Below are 17810 nucleotides of genomic sequence, written 5' to 3' on the forward strand. Positions count from 1 at the left end.
GAACATTTGCGCTTGGTCAGCAAGAGTCTTGGCTCACCTTGAATAACCAGTCTGATATCATGGCTGGTTCTACCGGCGAGATTCTTGGCGGTACACGTATACAGGCCGGCATCACTGCGCTGGGTGGAGGTAATCACCAAGGTTCCATTTGCATACATGTGTATAAGGGCGCTGTCGACGATAGATCTCCTGTCTTTGTGCCAAGTAACTTCTGGTTGGGGCTGACCATCAGCTACACAGTCCAGACTGGCTGCTTGGCCCAGCACAGCCGTGTACTCCACATGGGGCACACTCAGCACCGGTGGAACTGATACACAAGGAATAAGATGAGTAATGATAATATTATTTTATTATGTGACACCATACATGCCAAGCCGCTACTTTAATGTCTTTGATGTCCTTTTGTTGTCTTTGATGTTTGATGTTTCCCTCTTACACAGATGTAAGAGGGATGTGTACTATGGCTATGAGTTGTTCTTGGTTTTTTTTCTTTGGCCTCAGTCTGGACCCCCTCTCCAGGGCCCAGACTTAGACCGATTTTTTTATTTAATTTATTTTATTTTATTCCCCCCCTTGTTTACCTGTATATCACCTTTTTTGTAAGGGGCGCTGGAATTGGGATTGTGCTGAAAATTTTAATTTTCCTGAAGGAATAAATAAAGTACTATCTAATCTAATCTAATCCAAGCCACCCAGGAGACTCCCGAATTTCAGTGCCCCTCCCGAAAATGAATGTGTTGTACTTGTATAGCGCTTTTCTACCTTCAAGGTACTCAAAGCGCTTTGACACTACTTCCACATTTACCCATTCACACACACATTCACACACTGATGGAGGGAGCTGCCATGCAAGGCGCCAACCAGCACCCATCAGGAGCAAGGGTGAAGTATCTTGCTCAGGACACAACGGATGTGACGAGGTTGGTACTAGGTGGGATTTGAACCCGGGACCCTCGGGTTGCGCACGGCCACTCTTCCACTGCGCCACGCCGTCCCTAAAACCTCCCGGGGCAACCATTCTCCCGATTTCCACCCAGTCAACAAAATTGGGGGCGGTATAACTCGGTTGGTAGAGTGGCCGTGCCAGCAACTTGGGGGGTTGCAGGTTCGATTCCCACTTCCGCCATCCTAGTCACTGCCGTTGTGTCCTTGGGCAAGACACTTTACCCACCTGCTCCCAGTGCCACCCACACTGGTTTGAATGTAACTTAGATATTGGGTTTCACTATGTAAAACGCTTTGAGTCACAAGAGAAAAGCGCTATATAAATTTAATTCACTTCACTTAACTTTAAAGGCACTGCTTTTATCGCCCTCTACAACCTGTCGTCATGTCCGCTTTTACTCCATACAAATAACGTGCCGGCCCAGTCACATAATATATGCTGCTTTTACGCACACGTAAGTGAATGCAATCCTACTTGGTCAACAGCCATACAGGTCACACTGAAGGTTAGCCATATAAACAACTTTAACACTGTTACAAATATGCGCCACACTGTGAACCCACACTAAACAATTGAATTGATTTTTTTATTTTTATTGAATTTCTCTAGTGACTCAAAGAGCTTTACATAGTGAAACCCATTAAATCAGTATGGGTGGCACTGGCAGCAGGTGGGTAAAGTGTCTTGCCCAAGGACACAACAGCAGTGACTAGGATGGCGGAAGCGGGGATCGAACTTGTAACCCTCAAGTTGCTGTTACGGCCACTCTACCGCTATACCGCCACAAGAATGACAAACACATTTCGGGAGAACATCCGCACCAAAACACAACATAAACACAACAGAACAAATACCCAGGACCCCTTGCAGCACTAACTCTTCCGGGACGCCACAATATACACCCTCGCTACCACCCCCCACAACTCCCGAATTCGGAGGTCTCAAGGATGGCAAGTACGTGTGACAATTGTAAACGGTTAGCGTGCAAACCTTAGCATGATAACATTAAAGTGCTAACTTTTTTTTGCAATTTTTTTTCCTCTAATTCCCCAGCCATCCCCCTTAGTGTCATATAACTTGGTATGTAACAAACGCTAACTATTATCATGCTCACGTTAGCTTTTTTTAGCATGTTAACATTAGCATGCTAACATTAAAGTGCTAACTTTTTTTTTTCTATTTTTTTTTTCTAATTCCCCAGCCATCCACCTTAGTGTCATATAACTTGGTATGTAACAAACGCTAACTATTATCATGCTCACGTTAGCTTTTTTAGCATGTTAACATTAGCATGCTAACATTAAAGTGCTAACTTTTTTTGCTTTTTTTTTTTCTCTAATTCCCCAGCCATACACCTTAGAATCATATAACTTGGTATGTAACAAACGCTAACTAATATCATGCTCACGTTAGCTTTTTTAGCATGTTAACATTAGCATGCTAACTTTTTGAGCTAGTTTCGCAACCGTTTACATCAGAGTCACAACTTGGTATGTGACATTGGTAACACTTTAGTATGGGGAACATATTCACCATTAATTTGTTGCTTATTAACATGCACATTAGTAACATATTGGGTCTTAATTAGTCATTATTAAGTACTTATTAATGCCTTATTCTGCATGACCTTATTTTACAACAACCCTAACTCTAACCCTCTAACCCCAACCCTAACCAAATAACTCTGAATTTAGTCTTTGTTACTTATAATATGTCCCCTTAGTGTCCAAATGACTCTTAATTAAGTATTTGTTACTTAGAATATGTTCCCCATGCTAAAGTGTTACCCCACTCACCTGTTAGCATGTAAACGATAGCATGCTAGTAAGCTAACTTAAGCTTGCTAAAATGTTTCATTAAATTTTACACTTTTTTTTCTATTTCCGCCGTCATATACCTTTGAGTCATATACTGTAACTTGGTATATGAAACATAATGACTGTTATCATGCTGTCATTAGCACACATGCTAAGTGTTAGCATTCTTATGTAAAGATGCTACTGTTTTACACTAGCTTTGTGGCTCATTTTGTACGGTTGCACCTAAAACTCACGTATTCAGACACTCGGCACTATCTAATAAGTACGGCGGCTTCAGGCCAGCGGTCCAGAGCAAAGATAGCATGCCTATCAAAATTTCCGCGGGAATTTTCTAGTTCATTCATATAGGCTGACCATATTCTGATATCCCAAAAAGAAGACACATATATGCGGGACTAGGTGAAAATTTACCAATGATACTTGAATTTGCTTTATAGATAATATATTTATTCAAACTAAGCATTTTTTCTCCTCTGTTGACAGCAGTGTTGGCGCTAGAAATTTTCAAAATGGGGTCCCAGGGACCCCATCAAGTCAGAAAAATGGGTTCACACATTACATTTTTGGGGTCACACTTTTTTGTAAGCGTTTTGAAAAAAAATTATAAACATATGCATTGTCGTGTTATATCTCAGATTCTTATGTTTTGGAAAAAGGTTGTCATAAACGTTACTTAACTCATTAAAATAAATAATTTAAAAAAAAGAAGACACATTTGTATGCATATGTAAATGTATTCAGCTATAAACATTCATTCACTTCATTCTTTCCTTCATGGATCTAAACTTTACCGCTGCTGGTAGTTTTTTCTATGTTTTTATTTAATACATTTTAGGTGTATTTATTTCAGGATAAAAGTGTATTAAGTGTTTTGCTTGGGTCATGAAATGATGATAATGGTGTGCCAGGGCATACATACAATTTATATTTAACGCTTAAATCTCTGGCGTCTACATCAACTTCAGATCTATTCCTCATTTCAAAATGTTTAATTTTTTTTATGTTGTTTTTTTGTTTGTTTTCCGCCCTTTTTTGTCAAACAAAACGATGTTGGTTTTTTTATGGCAAACAAACAAAATATGCAAAATCTTCCACTAAAAATATTTTTCAAAGTGGAATATTTGATGTGACGTAATCGGGGTTGAGGTGGAGGGGTGGGGGGCATATTGTAGCATCCCGTAAGAGTCCGTGTTGCAAGGGGTTCTGGGTATTTGTTCTGTTGAATTCAAGTTGTGTTACGGTACGGATGTTCTCCCGAAATGTGTTTGTCATTCTTGTTTGGTGTGGGTTCTCAGTGTGGCGCATATTTGTAACAGTGTTAAAGTTGTTTATACGGCCACCCTTAGTGTGACCTGTATGGCTGTTACGCAAGTATGCCTTGATTGTCAATCAATCCACTACCTTGCTCTCTTGCTCTCTGCCTCTCCCTCAAGAATGTTGCTGCGTACGCACACCATCACAATATGTTTTGTTTGTAACCCCTCTTAACCCTGTCATATATTGAAAGTACACAACCTTGACACAAAACACCGGATTTTTTAAGCATTTAAGAAACACAGCCCGGACAGTCCCGCAAAAAAAAGGACATGTCCGGGGGAAAAGAGGACGTATGGTCAGTGTAAATCATATCATACAATCTTAACACCTTCATATTTTTCTTTAGCCTGACAGAGCTAATGTTTACCTTGCAGCACCAGTTTGGTTCTGCCAACAGCCACGCCAGCTTCATTTTTTGCCAAGCACTGGTACGTCCCTGCATCGCCAAGTGTGACGCGAGAAAACTTCAGGGAACCGTTTGAGAGCACTGCCAGCCTGTGACCTGTAAAACGAGTAAAGGAGAATGGGGTTGGTTGACACAAGGGTTGGTTATCACACTATACCTCGGCACTATACCATGAATTGATTTACGTGGACCCCGACTTAAACAAGTTGAAAAACTTATTCGGGTGTTACCATTTAGTGGTCAATTGTACGGAATATGTGCCGTGATTATATGCATCAAGTGTTCATTCAAGGCCAAGGCAAAATATTGTAACATCCTATCTTGCCGATTGTATTGTACCATATGTCCCGGCAAGAAATCTGCATTCAAAGGACTCCGGCTTATTAGTGATTCTTAAAGCCCAAAAAAAGTCTGCGGGCTATAGAGCGTTTTCCGTTCGAGCTCCAGTACTCTGGAATGCCGTCCCCGGTAACAGTTCGAGATGCCACCTCAGTAGAAGCATTTAAGTCTCACCTTAAAACTCATTTGTATACTCTAGCCTTTAAATAGACCTCCTTTTTAGACCAGTTGATCTGCCGCTTCTTTTCTTTTTCTCCTCTGTCCCCCCCTCCCTTGTGGAGGGGGTCCGGTCCGATGACCATGAATGAAGTTCTGGCTGTCCAGAGTCAGGACCCAGGATGGACCGCTCGTCGGGACCCAGGATGGACCGCTCGCCTGTGTATCGGTTGGGGACATCTCTATGATGCTGAGCCGACTCCGCTTGGGATGGTTTCCTGTGGACGGGACTCTCGCTGCTGTCTTGGATCTGCTTTGAACTGAACTCTCGCGGCTGTTTTGGATCCACGATGGATTGAACTTTCACAGTATCATGTTAGACCCGCTCGACATCCATTGCTTTCGGTCCCTTAGTGGGGGGGGGGGGGGGTTGCCCACATATGTGGTCCTCTCCAAGGTTCTCATAGTCATCATTGTCACTGGCGTCCCACTGGGTGTGAGTTCTCCTTGCCCACTGGGTGTGAGTAGTCGTAGTGGTTTGTACAGTCCTTTGAGACATTTGTGATTTAGGGCTATATAAATAAACATTGATTGATTGATTGATTGATCGTATATCGCGATAAGACCTAAAAATATCGAGATATTAAAAAAAGGCCATATCGCCCAGCCCTAATCTGACAGTCTAGGTCAATAAGAAGGTTACTCATTTCAAGCAAACAACTGAAGCTTAAATCGAATGCAGGAATGGCTATTGAAATACATTTTGATGATGAGCAACTCACACTAGAGTAAAACATGTGTAACCTTGCCCCAGAACTTTTTTTTTTCTACAACATATGTTTGTCTGTTGAATGCATTCATGGCTGTTGGTTTGTGTGTTGTTACCTGCTGATATGGGAACACCCTCTCTTTGCCAGGTGATGGACGGTCTGGGAAATCCTTGAACCTCACAGTGCAGGATAGTCCCATGGTGTAACACCACTTGTACTTCCTCCGTCATCGGCCCGATCTCTGGAGGTTCTAATGCATTAAGAAGGTTATGGGCACTATGTTGAATTTGTTTTTAGAGATATTTGTATTGAAATACTGTTGTTCCAGTCCTTCACACCCACCATGCACTGTGAGGGAGATGTGTTTGTGAGCTACTCCGGCCGGGTTTCGTGCTGAGCAAGTGTACCTGCCGGCATGGCTCGGTAATGCAGCAGTTATCTCCAGCACCCCTGCATGGAAGTAAGTGCAATTGTATACCGTTGCAAAATGTAATTCATTAAGATTGTTAGAATAATTTAAAACAGGGGTCACCAACCTTTTTGAAACCAAGAGCTACTTCTTGGGTACTGATTAATGCGAAGGGCTACCAGTTTGATACACACTTAAATAAATTACCAGAAATAGCCAATTTGCTCAATTTACCTTTAATAAATAAATCTATATATATATAAAAAATGGGTATTTCTGTCTGTCATTTTTTTCCTCTTACGGAAGGTTTTTTGTAAACACTTGATTGAACGGTTTAAAAGAGGAGAAAACACGAAAAAAATGAAAATTAAATTTTGAAACATAATTTATCTTCAATTTCGACTCTTTAAAATTCAAAATTCAACCGAAAAAATGAAGAAAAAAACTAGCTAAGTCGAATGTTTTTGAAAAAATTTAAAAAAGAATTAATGGAACATCATTAGTAATTTTTCCTGATTAAGATTAATTTTAAAATTCGGATGACATGTTTTAAATAGGTTAAAATCCACTTTGAAATTTGATTCTACAGATTTTCTAGATTTGCCAGAATATATTTTTTTAATTTTAATCATAATAAGTTTGAAGAAATATTTCACAAATATTCTTTTGTCAAAAAAACAGAAGCTAAAGTTATTTAAATGTATTTATTTTTCTTTACAATAATAAAAAAACAATTACTTGAACATTGATTTAAATTGTCAGGAAAGAAGAGGAAGGAATTTAAAAGGTAAAAAGGTATATGTGTTTAAAAATCCTAAAATCGTTTTTAAGATTGTATTTTTCCTCCAAAATTGTCTTTCTGAAAGTTATAAGAAGCAAAGTAAAAAAATAAACACATTTATTTAAACAAGTGAAGACCAAGTCTTTAAAATATTTTCTTGGATTTTAAAATTCTTTTTGAGTTTTGTCTCTCTTAGAATTGAAAATGTCGAGCAAAGCGAGACCAGCTTGCTAGTAAATAAATACAATTTAAAAAATAGAGGCAGCTCACTGGTAAGTGACTGTATAATATAAGCAGTAAGAGTCATGGATGCATTGCATTCTGGGTAATTCTTATGTTGCGTTTGTAATGTGTTCAAAAGCCGATGTTCTCTAACAATGTGTTTGTCATTCTTGTTTAGTGTGGGTTCACAGTGTGGCACATATTAGTAAGAGTGTTAAAGTTCTTTATATCACAACCTTCAGTGTAACCGGTGTGGCTGATGAACAAGACCCCTGGTTTACACAATAGTACAAGCAAAACAACTCTTCATGCTGTGTAAATTCATTATACATTTCTAAAGAGTTTTGCGGCTCCTGTTGTCGTTGTGAAATGGGTCAAAATGGTTCTTTGAGTGGCAAAGATTGCCGACCCTGCTGCCTTCGCTATTATGAAAATGACGACAGGGAACGCGTCACTCGCGACGTCACGAATTTGACCCGGCGGTAATAGTAAGCATGCGCTAATAATTTGGGGTGGCAAGTTTGACCCGGCAGTAGTTCAAGGCAGGCGCATATTACATGCCCGGCGGCAATTCAAGGAAATACGGTATTTGTTTTTGTAATTTTGGTCTCACGGTGGCAGAGGGTTTAGTGCGTCTGCCTCACAATACAAAGGTCCTGCAGTACTTGGCTCAATGCCAGGCTCGGTATCTTTCTGTGTGGAGTTTGCATGTCCTCCCCGTGAATGCGTGGGTTCCCTCCGGGTACTCCGGCTTCCTCCCACTTCCAAAGACATGCACCTGGGGATGGGTTGATTGGCAACACTAAATGGTCCCTAGTGTGTGAATGTGAGTGTGAATGTTGTCTGTCTATCTGTGTTGGCGACTTGTCCAGGGTTTACACCGCCTTCCGGTAGAATAAGCGGTAGAAAATGGACGGATGGATGGATGGATGGTCCAATATGGCTCTTTCAACATTTTAGGTTGCCGACCCCTGCCCTAACAGGATACAGCACAGATAGCCCGGAAGCTATATCATATTGTTGCCATTAGCTTAAAAAATTATCTTCCAAAAATAACTGGCCATGAAAGATAGTGTAAAAATACACAATCTGCCTGAAAAATAATGAAGTAGTTAAATAATCTTAGAGGAGACCTTGTCTTACCAGTAGGAAGGATGCGATAACTTCCACCTCTGGATCCCAGCTGGGCTCCACTTTTCTTCCAAGACACGGTAGGCCGAGGTCGTCCTTCAACGTGACAAGGTAGCTCCACAGCGGACATTTTCACGGCTGTGATTGTTGTGACGTCGTCTTCAATAGATGGCGGCACTTCAAAAACAATGTAAACGGTTATTTTTTTTTTAAATACCTCTATTTGATATGCCACCCTCCAAAGCAATACCTTGCAGCTTGACCTCGATGACTCTGCGCTCCTCTCCAACATCATTAACAGCAGTGCACTCAAAGTAACCTTCATCCTCATCGGCTGGCGACAAAAGTACCAAGGAACCCGAGGATAGTAACCTGCAAAGAAAAACAGCAAAACTATGGGCCTGATCTTCCAAAAAAATTACACATGCAAACTCGACAGCACACAACCATGAATTGATTTAAGTGGACCCCGACTTAAACAAGTTGAAAAACTTATTCCGGTGTTACCCTTTAGTGGTCATCCATCCATCTTCTTACGCTTATCCGAGGTCGGGTCGCGGGGGCAACAGCCTAAGCAGGGAAACTTAGACTTCCCTCTCCCCAGCCACTTCGTCTATCCCGAGGCGTTCCCAGGCCAGCCGGGAGACATAGTCTTCCCAACGTGTCCTGGGTCTTCCCCGTGGCCTCCTAACGGTTGGACGTGTCCTAAACACCTCCCTAGGGAGGCGTTCGGGTAGCATCCTGACTAGATGCCCGAACCACCTCATCTGGCTTCTCTCGATGTGGAGGAGCAGCGGCTTTACTTTGAGTTCCTCCCGGATGGCAGAGCTTCTCACCCTATCTCTAAGGGAGAGCCCCGTCACACACACATAAAATATTCTCCCTTACAATTATAAAAGCTTTTTTTTTTTAAATCTACTACTCTGCTAGCATGTCAGCAGACTGGGGTAGATCCTGCTGAAATCCTATGTATTGAATGAATACAGAATCCTTTTGAATCGGAAAAATATCGTTTTTGGATCGAGAATCGAATCGAATCGAAAAAAATCGATATATTATCGAATCGTGACCCCAAGAATCGATATTGAATCGAATCGCGGGACACCCAAAGATTCACAGCCCTACTGGTTAGTGTGTGGTATTTGGGTTTACAATCAACCAATCAATGGGTCTTAGTAGATCAGGTCCTGTCTTGGTCTATATTTGAACTATTTTAGTTTTTATTTCAATAAAACCGCACCTGTATGCACCAGGTTGCTGATTGACATCAAGAGGGGAGCCATTCCTTTTCCAAGATACTTTAGGGGGTGGTATTCCTGTAGTCTCACAGCTCAGGACAGCTCTGAGCCCCATGGTTACTGTCACATTGAACGGACCTGGGCTGACCGAAGGACCCACTAAGAGGACATAGAACACATTCCAGCATTTTCACGACTATCATCTCATCTATGTGCTGAAAAACAGCGAAGACGTGTTCTCTTACCAAATATTCGAAGATCCATTCCCCTGTGGTCTGAGCCCGCCTGGTTTGATGCCGTGCAGTGGTAGCGGCCAGCATCGCTCAGCTGAACCTCTTGCACACGCAAGGAGCCTTCAGATAGCATGCTGTACCTAAAATAATGTCCCAAAGCATTCATCTACTGGTTAACATGTGTAGGACGAATACTTAAAGGCCTACTGAAACCCACTACTACCCACCATGCAGTCTGATAGTTTATATATCAATGATGAAATATTAACATTGCAACACATGCCAATACGGCCTTTTTAGTTTACTAAATTGCAATTTTAAATTTCCCGCCAAGTGTCGTGTTGAAAACGTCGCGGTATGATGACGCGTGCCTTTGACGTCTCGGGTTGTAGCGGACATTATTTTCCAGCCCGATCCAAGCTAGTCTGCTTTAATCGCATAATTACACAGTATTCTGGACATCTGTGTTGCTGAATCTTTTGCAATTTGTTCAATTAATAATGGAGAAGTCAAAGTAGAAAGATGGAGGTGGGAAGCTTTTAGCCTTCAGCCACACAAACACACTGTTTCCTTGTTTAAAATTCCCGAAGATGAAGCTTTACTATGGATCAGAGCGGTCAAGCGAACATGGGTCCCGACTACATGTCAACCGGCAGTTTTCGGTGAGAAAATTGTGTTAATAAGTCGCCTCTTACCGGATACATCTGCTGCAGCCAGCCCTCAGAGACCCTGGCGTCAACACACCCGTGGCCACACCCCTCCGACTTTCAGGTACTATTTAATCTCACTAAAACACTAGCAACACAATAGCAGATAAGGACTTTTCCAGAATTATTGTAGTAAATGTGTCTAAAAACATCTGAATCGCTCTCACTGCCCTTGCCTTTTTTTTTTTTTTTCTAGTCCATCCATTTCTACCGCTTATTCCCTTTTGGGGTGGTGGGGGGCGCTGGCGCCTATCTCAGCTACAATCGGGCGGAAGGTGGCGTACACCCTGGACAAGTCGACACCTCATCGCAGGGCCAATTTTTCTAGTCCTTCACTCTAAATTTCCTCATCCACGAATCTTTAATCCTCGCTCAAATTAATGGGGAAATTGTCGCTTTCTCGGTCCGAATAGCTCTAGCTGCTGCTGGCTATGATTATAAACAATTTAAGGATGTGAGGAGCCCTACAACCCGTGACATTACACGCACATCGTCTGCTACTTCCGGTAAAGGCAAGGCTTTTTTATTAGCGACCAAAAGTTGCAAACTTTATCGTCGATGTTCTCCACTAAATCCTTTCAGCAAAAACATGGCAATATCGCGAAATGATGAAGTATGACACATAGAATGGACCTGCTATCCCCGTTTGAATAAGAACATCTCATTTCAGTAAGCATTTAAACATAAAAAGTACATAATCTGAAAAAGACAGTTTGAAAAAGGAGTTAGTTAGGGCAGTGGTCCCCAACAGGGCTGGGCCGCAGAATAAGTTTTTATTTAAAAAAAAAATATTTTTTTTTGTTTTAAATTAAATCAACATAAGAAACACAATATACACTTACAATTAGTGCACCAACCACAAAAAGCTCCCTTTTTCATGACAAAAATGTCTCTTTTTCATGACAAAAATGTCTCTTTTTCATGACAAAAATGTCCCTTTTTCATGACAAAGAAAAATGGCGACCCATCAGCGTTCTTGTTCTGTAACCTTGTACACTGTTTGTTTGTCTAATCTTGAACAAGTTTGTGCTGAAAATAAAGTTTTGTTGTCTAATCTTGAAAAAGGTTTGTGCTGAAAATAAAGTTTCATTGTCTAATCTTGAACAGGTTTGTGCTGAAAATAAAGTTTTGTTGTACTTGTTGCAATGACAATAAAGACCTACCTAGAATACAGAATTGTAAAAATGATCGCTGCAAAAACCTGAGGGTTGCAGGTTCGCTTCCCACCTATTGACATCCAAAAAAGCGCTGCCGTTGTGTCCTTAGGCAGGACACTTCACCCTTGCTCCCGGTGCCGCTCACACTGGTGAATGAATGATGAACGAATGATTGGTGGTGGTCGGAGGGGCCGTAGGCGCAAACTGGCAGCCACGCTTCCGTCAGTCTACCCCAGGGCAGCTGTGGCTACAGATGTAGCTTACCACCACCAGGTGTGAATGAATGATGGGTTCCCACTTCAATGTGAGCGCTTTGAGTATCTAACAATAGAAAAGCGCGATATAAATCATTATCATTATTATTACACTGTACTTTGTGTGTGTGGTCCAATCCAACCGTGTCCGCTTGACATCTCTGTTCCATAGTAAAGCTTGACTGTCATCTTTCAGGAATGTAAACAATGAAACACCGGCTGTGTTTGTGTTGCTAAAGCCGGCTGCAAGACACCGCTTCCCACTGACAGCTTTCTTCTTTGATGTCTCCATTGTTCATTGAACAAATTGCAAAAGATTAACCAACACAGCTGTCCAGAATACTGTGGAATTTTGCGATGTAAACAGACGACTTAATAGCTGGGAACGATGCAGGCACAAAATACATTTTCAGACAGATTTTTCAGCGCGAAATTTTAATTTGCACATTAGTAAACTAAAGTTGGCATGTGTTGCAATGTTAATATTCCATCATTGATATATAAACTATCAGACTGTGTGGTAGGTAGTAGTGGGTTTCAGTAGGCCTTTAACTGCCGTTTCTAACAACGTCAACACAAAATGAAAACCTACTTGCTATTATCGTGAATTATTGGGAAGCCATCTTTTCTCCACATAATCGTTGGCGATGAGCCATCCTGGACTTCACAGGGTATAACTGCATCCTGGCCCAAATGAGCTGTCACTACCGCGCTGCTCTCCTTTATAACTGGCGGCACTAGAAAGGCAGAAAGAATTGTTGAACGTGTGTTACATTCGTAGAATGACTTCAAGCCGTTTTTACAGAGCAACTTACAGAGAATCTCCACCGTAAAAAAGAGACTGGTGCTGCCAGCCATGTTGGTGACCACACAACTGTAATGGCCACTGTCCTCGGTTCTAGCATCTTGTATCTCAAGGTACTGTCCTCCCGCAAGCCGCTGAATACGACCACCCAGCTGAATGAAAAAGGACAAGGAGATTTGTGAGTCACAAATGTGTTATCTTTTTTTTTTTTCCCAATTCCTTGCATACAAACCACATACCGGCATCTTGACCTCATCTTTGAACCACTCGATATCAGGAGGAGGGTCACTGTCCGCCAGGCACTCCAGGGTCAAATGTCCATTAACTGGCACCGTCAACGTTCTCACATCTTCAGAGCCAAGAAGCGTCGGTGGGACTGAAATGTGAAGAATTTGTATTCAGATAACATCAGCATGCGTGTTCAAATACTGCAGTGTAAACGACAACATATTGACTTAATGTTCTGTAATGTTCATACTGGCTCAGACAGACTAATTAGACAATTACAAACCCCGTTTCCATATGAGTTGGGAAATTGTGTTAGATGTAAATATAAACGCAATACAATGATTTTCAACCCATATTCAGTTGAATATGCTACAAAGACAACATATTTGATGTTCAAACTGATAAACTTTTTTTTTTTTGTGCAAATAATCATTAACTTTAGAATTTGATGCCAGCAACACGTGACAAAGAAGTTGGAAAAGGTGGCGATAAACACTGATAAAGTTGATGAATGCTCATCAAACACTTATTTGGAACATCCCACAGGTGTGCAGGCTAATTGGGAACAGGTGGGTGCCATGATTGGGTATAAAAACAGCTTCCCAAAAAATGTTCTGGATAAAAACAACTTCAATATTCTTGATTGCTAAAACAAATCATGTGCGGGGAATAGCGCTCAAAGGAAGACATGAAACTGCTACAGGAAAATACCAACAAAAGAGGAAAAGCCACCAAAATAGGGGCGCAAGAGAAGAACTAAAACAGTACACGCAGGGAAACAGTAAAAAACTGGGATGTGACTGGTGGTGACAGTACACCTACTTTGAGACAAGAGCTATAGTGATGCATGCTTGGTTATGGTTTGAAATCATATCCAACAATTGCGACAACGACTTTTTACTGTCAACAAAGTTTCGTTTTTTTAATGACTTCTGGTGGTGGTGTGCCTCCGGATTTTTTCAACGGAAAACATGTACATTGGCTCAAAATCATGAAATGTATGCATCTGGTGAATTTTTAAATATTTGTAAAGCAAGAAATAATCGGCTTCTGCTTTTTTCAGATTGTCATTACTGCTACAAGTGCAGGAAAAGTGTATTAAAAGTGAGTATCGCTGCAGCCCATACCTATGACAGCTGAGAAAAGGTTTTCGTTTTAGGAGTCGCTTGCGGCCCTACAACGGGCCCTATGGATAAGTTACATTGGCATAAACAGTGTAATGAAAGTGAATAAGGCTCTAGACCATGGGTGTCAAACTCTGGCCGGCGGGCCATTTTTGGCCCGCCGTGTAATTTAATTTGGCCCTTGAGGCAGTATGAAAGTAACATTACAGCTGGCCCGCCGTTATTACACAGCAGCGGTGCCGCTGTAACCAGAGGCGCCGCTAGGGATTTTGGGCCCCATGAAAATAATATTTACAGGGCCCCCAACAAATAATTTCATCATCATTAGGGGCTTCTCTGGGCCCCCCTCCATCATGGGCCCCTAGAATCCGTCTCCTTTACCCCCCCTTTTCGGCGCCCCTGGCTGTAACACCGCAATTTCTCCCGAAGTTCAGTGCCCCTCCCGAAAATCTCCCGGGGCAAGCAAGCATTCTCCCGATTTTCACCCGGGCAACAATATTGAGGGCGTGCCTTAAAGGCACTGCCTTTAGCATTCTCTACAACCTGTCGTCACGTCCGCATTTCCTCCATACAAACAGCGTGCAGGCCCACTCGCATAATTACTACACACACATAAGTGAATGCAAGGCATACTTGGTCAACAGCCATACAGGTCACACTGAGGGTGGCCGCATAAACAACTTTAACACTGTTACAAATATGCGCCACACTGTGAACTCACACCAAACAAGAATGACAAACAAAGTTCGGGAGAACATCTGCACTGTAACATAACATAAACACAACAGAACAAATACCCAGACCCCCTTGCAGCACTAACTCTTTCGGGACACTACGATATATTTTGATATTTACCTCAGAAGGCTGCAAATAGAAAAGAAACATGAATTTGTATTTAAATTTTTTTTGATATGCCATTGATATTTTTTTATTATTATTATTATTATTTGAAACTCGATTTTGCATGTCACTATAAAGTTATATAAGCCTTGCTTGTTCAATGTTCAATGCAAAACTTGTTTGGGTCCCTATTAAAAGGTTAATTTGTTCAACCTTGGCCCGCGGCTTTGTTGAGTTTTAAATTTTGGCCCACTCTGCTCTAGATAAACGTTTACCTTTAAACTGAACAGCACGTGGTAACAACTTTGCTTACCTTGCACGCGGATCCAATGGTTTCTCCCATCCTCTCCAGCCGGACTGCTGGCCAAGCAAGTATATAGACCTGCATCCTCAACCTTGAAGAAGAGAATACAATACAATCAGGTTGATTATCTCTTGCATAAAGTGATGCTTACTGTTAGGCGCTGTCTTACAGTGCGATCTACAACCTTGCCAACTTTTTAGCGGTAAGCTGTGGGAGACGCTGGCACTAACTGCAATCGTGCACTCGAATTAGGCGGAGGCAGGAAATGCATATTGCAAGAGTTTGTTTTTAAAAATATAACTCTTATATTTGATATGAAAACACAAATAAACTGTCTCCAATTAAGCCCTTAAGACAGTGGTCCCCAACCACCGGGCTGTGGCCCGATTGGTACCGGGCCTCAGAAGATTTTTTTATTCATTTTTATCTAAAAATAAATAAATAAATAAATAAATAAATTATTTTTTTATTTTTTATTTATTTATTAAATAAACATAAAAAACACAATATACACTTACAATTAGTGCACCAACCACAAACACCTCCCTTTTTCATGACAAAAACGTCCCTTTTTCAAGACAAAGAAAAAAAAAAAAAAGGATTCTGTCCCTTAGTTTTTCTTTTCATTTTTTTTCGGTGAAATTTTGATTTTTAAAGAATCGAAATTGAAGATAAACTATGTTTCAAAATAAAATTTTCATTTTTTTTCGTGATTTCTCCTCTTTTAAACCGTTCAATTAAGTGTTTTTTTCATCATTTATTCTCTACAAAAAACCTTCCGTAAAAGGAAAAAAAATGTACGACGAAAGACAGACAGAAATACCCATTTTTTTTTATATGCATACAGATTTATTTATTAAAGGTAAATTGAGCAAATTGACTATTTCTGGCAATTTATTTAAGTGTGTATCAAACTGGTAGCCCTTCGCATTAATCAGTACCCAAAAAGTAGCTCTTGGTTTCAAAAAGGTTGGTGACCCCTGCTGTAGGCTAGAAACCCGTCACGTGTGGGTCGCATTTTAATGTGGGATCTTTCCTCCAACGCAAACATAGACACTCCGGACAACAACGTAAAGGTAAGAATGATTTAATAACAAAAACACTGGTACAAAAACAGACGAAAAGAAACGCGTGGCGAAAGCACAGAAGCTAATGCTAACACTAGCACAGGATCAGGTAACAATAAATCTAGTAAATACCAACGAAACAGTTGCATACCGCAAACAAGGGACCAATACCGACTGACGGGACAAGGCAGGCTTAAATAGGAAAGTAATTAACAAAAACAGGTGTGCATCTGGAACCCGCAGCAGGTGAAATTAATACGTTACCATGGTGACCAAACTAACTCACAAGGTACACAAACAACAAAGGGAGTCCAAACTAACAGAAAATAACCGAACTAAACATGATCCAGACCACAGATCATCAATCAATCAATCAATCAATGTTTACTTATATAGCCCTAAATCACTAGTGTCTCAAAGGGCTGCACAAACCACTACGACATCCTCGGTAGGTCCACATAAGGGCAAGGAAAACTCACACCCAGTGGGACATCGGTGAAAATAATGACCCAGTGGGACGTCGGTGACAATGATGACTATGAGAACCTTGGAGAGGAGGAAAGCAATGGATGTCGAGCGGGTCCAACATGATACTGTGAAAGTTCAATCCATAATGGATCCAACACAGTCGCGAGAGTCCAGTCCAAAGCGGATCCAACACAGCAGCGAGAGTCCCGTTCATAGCGGAGCCAGCAGGAAACCATCCCAAGCGGAGGCGGATCAGCAGCGCAGAGATGTCCCCAGCCGATACACAGGCAAGCAGTACATGGCCACCGGATCGGACCGGACCCCCTCCACAAGGGAGAGTGGGACATAGAAGAAAAAGAAAAGAAACGGCAGATCAACTGGTCTAAAAAGGGAGTCTATTTAAAGGCTAGAGTATACAAATGAGTTTTAAGGTGAGACTTAAAACCCACGTATAGCGTCTGGGTCGGACGGCATATCGGGAAAGGTGTTCTGGGACTGTGCAGATCAACTGGCGGTGGCACTAACATGGATATTCAATTCATCTTTGGCACAAGCCCAAGTCCTGCCCTGACTTAATGCAGCCACTGTCATTCCAATCCCCAAACGGACAGCCGTAAAAGACTTAAATGATCAAAGAACAGTAGCATTGACGTCTGTGTTTAAGAAGTGTTTTGAAAGGCTCGTTTTCCAATCAATCAAAGCCTGCCTCTGCCAAAACTTTGATCCTCTCCAGTTTACCTATACGGGATAAACCGGCCCAAAGAGGACACCATCACCACTGCTCTCCAGTCAACTGGAGAACATCTAGAACTCTCGAATACAGCTCAATTCAATTATATACCATAATCCCCGACATCCTTGTGGAGAAGCTGAGCTTCCTGGGTCTACTTCCTCTCATCTGTTCCTTCCTGGGTCTACCTCCTCTCATCTGTTCCTCCTTTCTGCCCAACCAACCTCAGGTTGTTGAGGTGGATCAACTATGCTCCTCCACACCGTCAGTCAGCACTGGCTCCCCTCAAGGCTTTGCTTTGAGCCCCCCTCCTGTTCATACCTGTGCCTGGGTCTCCATTCATCCCTCGAACACCATC

The 17810-nt window shown here is 41.6% G+C and overlaps 1 protein-coding gene across 1 annotated transcript in view; it reads right to left on the reverse strand.

Annotated features, from left to right (window-relative positions):
- The window catches only part of hmcn2 (hemicentin 2), a 229065-nt gene that overhangs the window by 56101 nt on the left and 155154 nt on the right, over positions 1 to 17810 (reverse strand). The window contains exons 50-61 of the mRNA XM_061906866.1: positions 15197 to 15278; positions 12931 to 13067; positions 12702 to 12843; positions 12479 to 12623; positions 9781 to 9908; positions 9538 to 9694; positions 8548 to 8669; positions 8310 to 8474; positions 6097 to 6204; positions 5870 to 6004; positions 4451 to 4585; positions 38 to 307 (exon numbers count right to left, since the gene is read on the reverse strand). Coding sequence (XP_061762850.1) covers positions 38 to 307; positions 4451 to 4585; positions 5870 to 6004; positions 6097 to 6204; positions 8310 to 8474; positions 8548 to 8669; positions 9538 to 9694; positions 9781 to 9908; positions 12479 to 12623; positions 12702 to 12843; positions 12931 to 13067; positions 15197 to 15278 — 1726 coding nt within the window. The remainder of the gene's footprint in view (positions 1 to 37; positions 308 to 4450; positions 4586 to 5869; positions 6005 to 6096; positions 6205 to 8309; positions 8475 to 8547; positions 8670 to 9537; positions 9695 to 9780; positions 9909 to 12478; positions 12624 to 12701; positions 12844 to 12930; positions 13068 to 15196; positions 15279 to 17810) is intronic.

Source organism: Nerophis ophidion, linkage group LG07, assembly GCF_033978795.1.
Source record: "Nerophis ophidion isolate RoL-2023_Sa linkage group LG07, RoL_Noph_v1.0, whole genome shotgun sequence".
Classification (NCBI taxonomy): domain Eukaryota; kingdom Metazoa; phylum Chordata; class Actinopteri; order Syngnathiformes; family Syngnathidae; genus Nerophis; species Nerophis ophidion.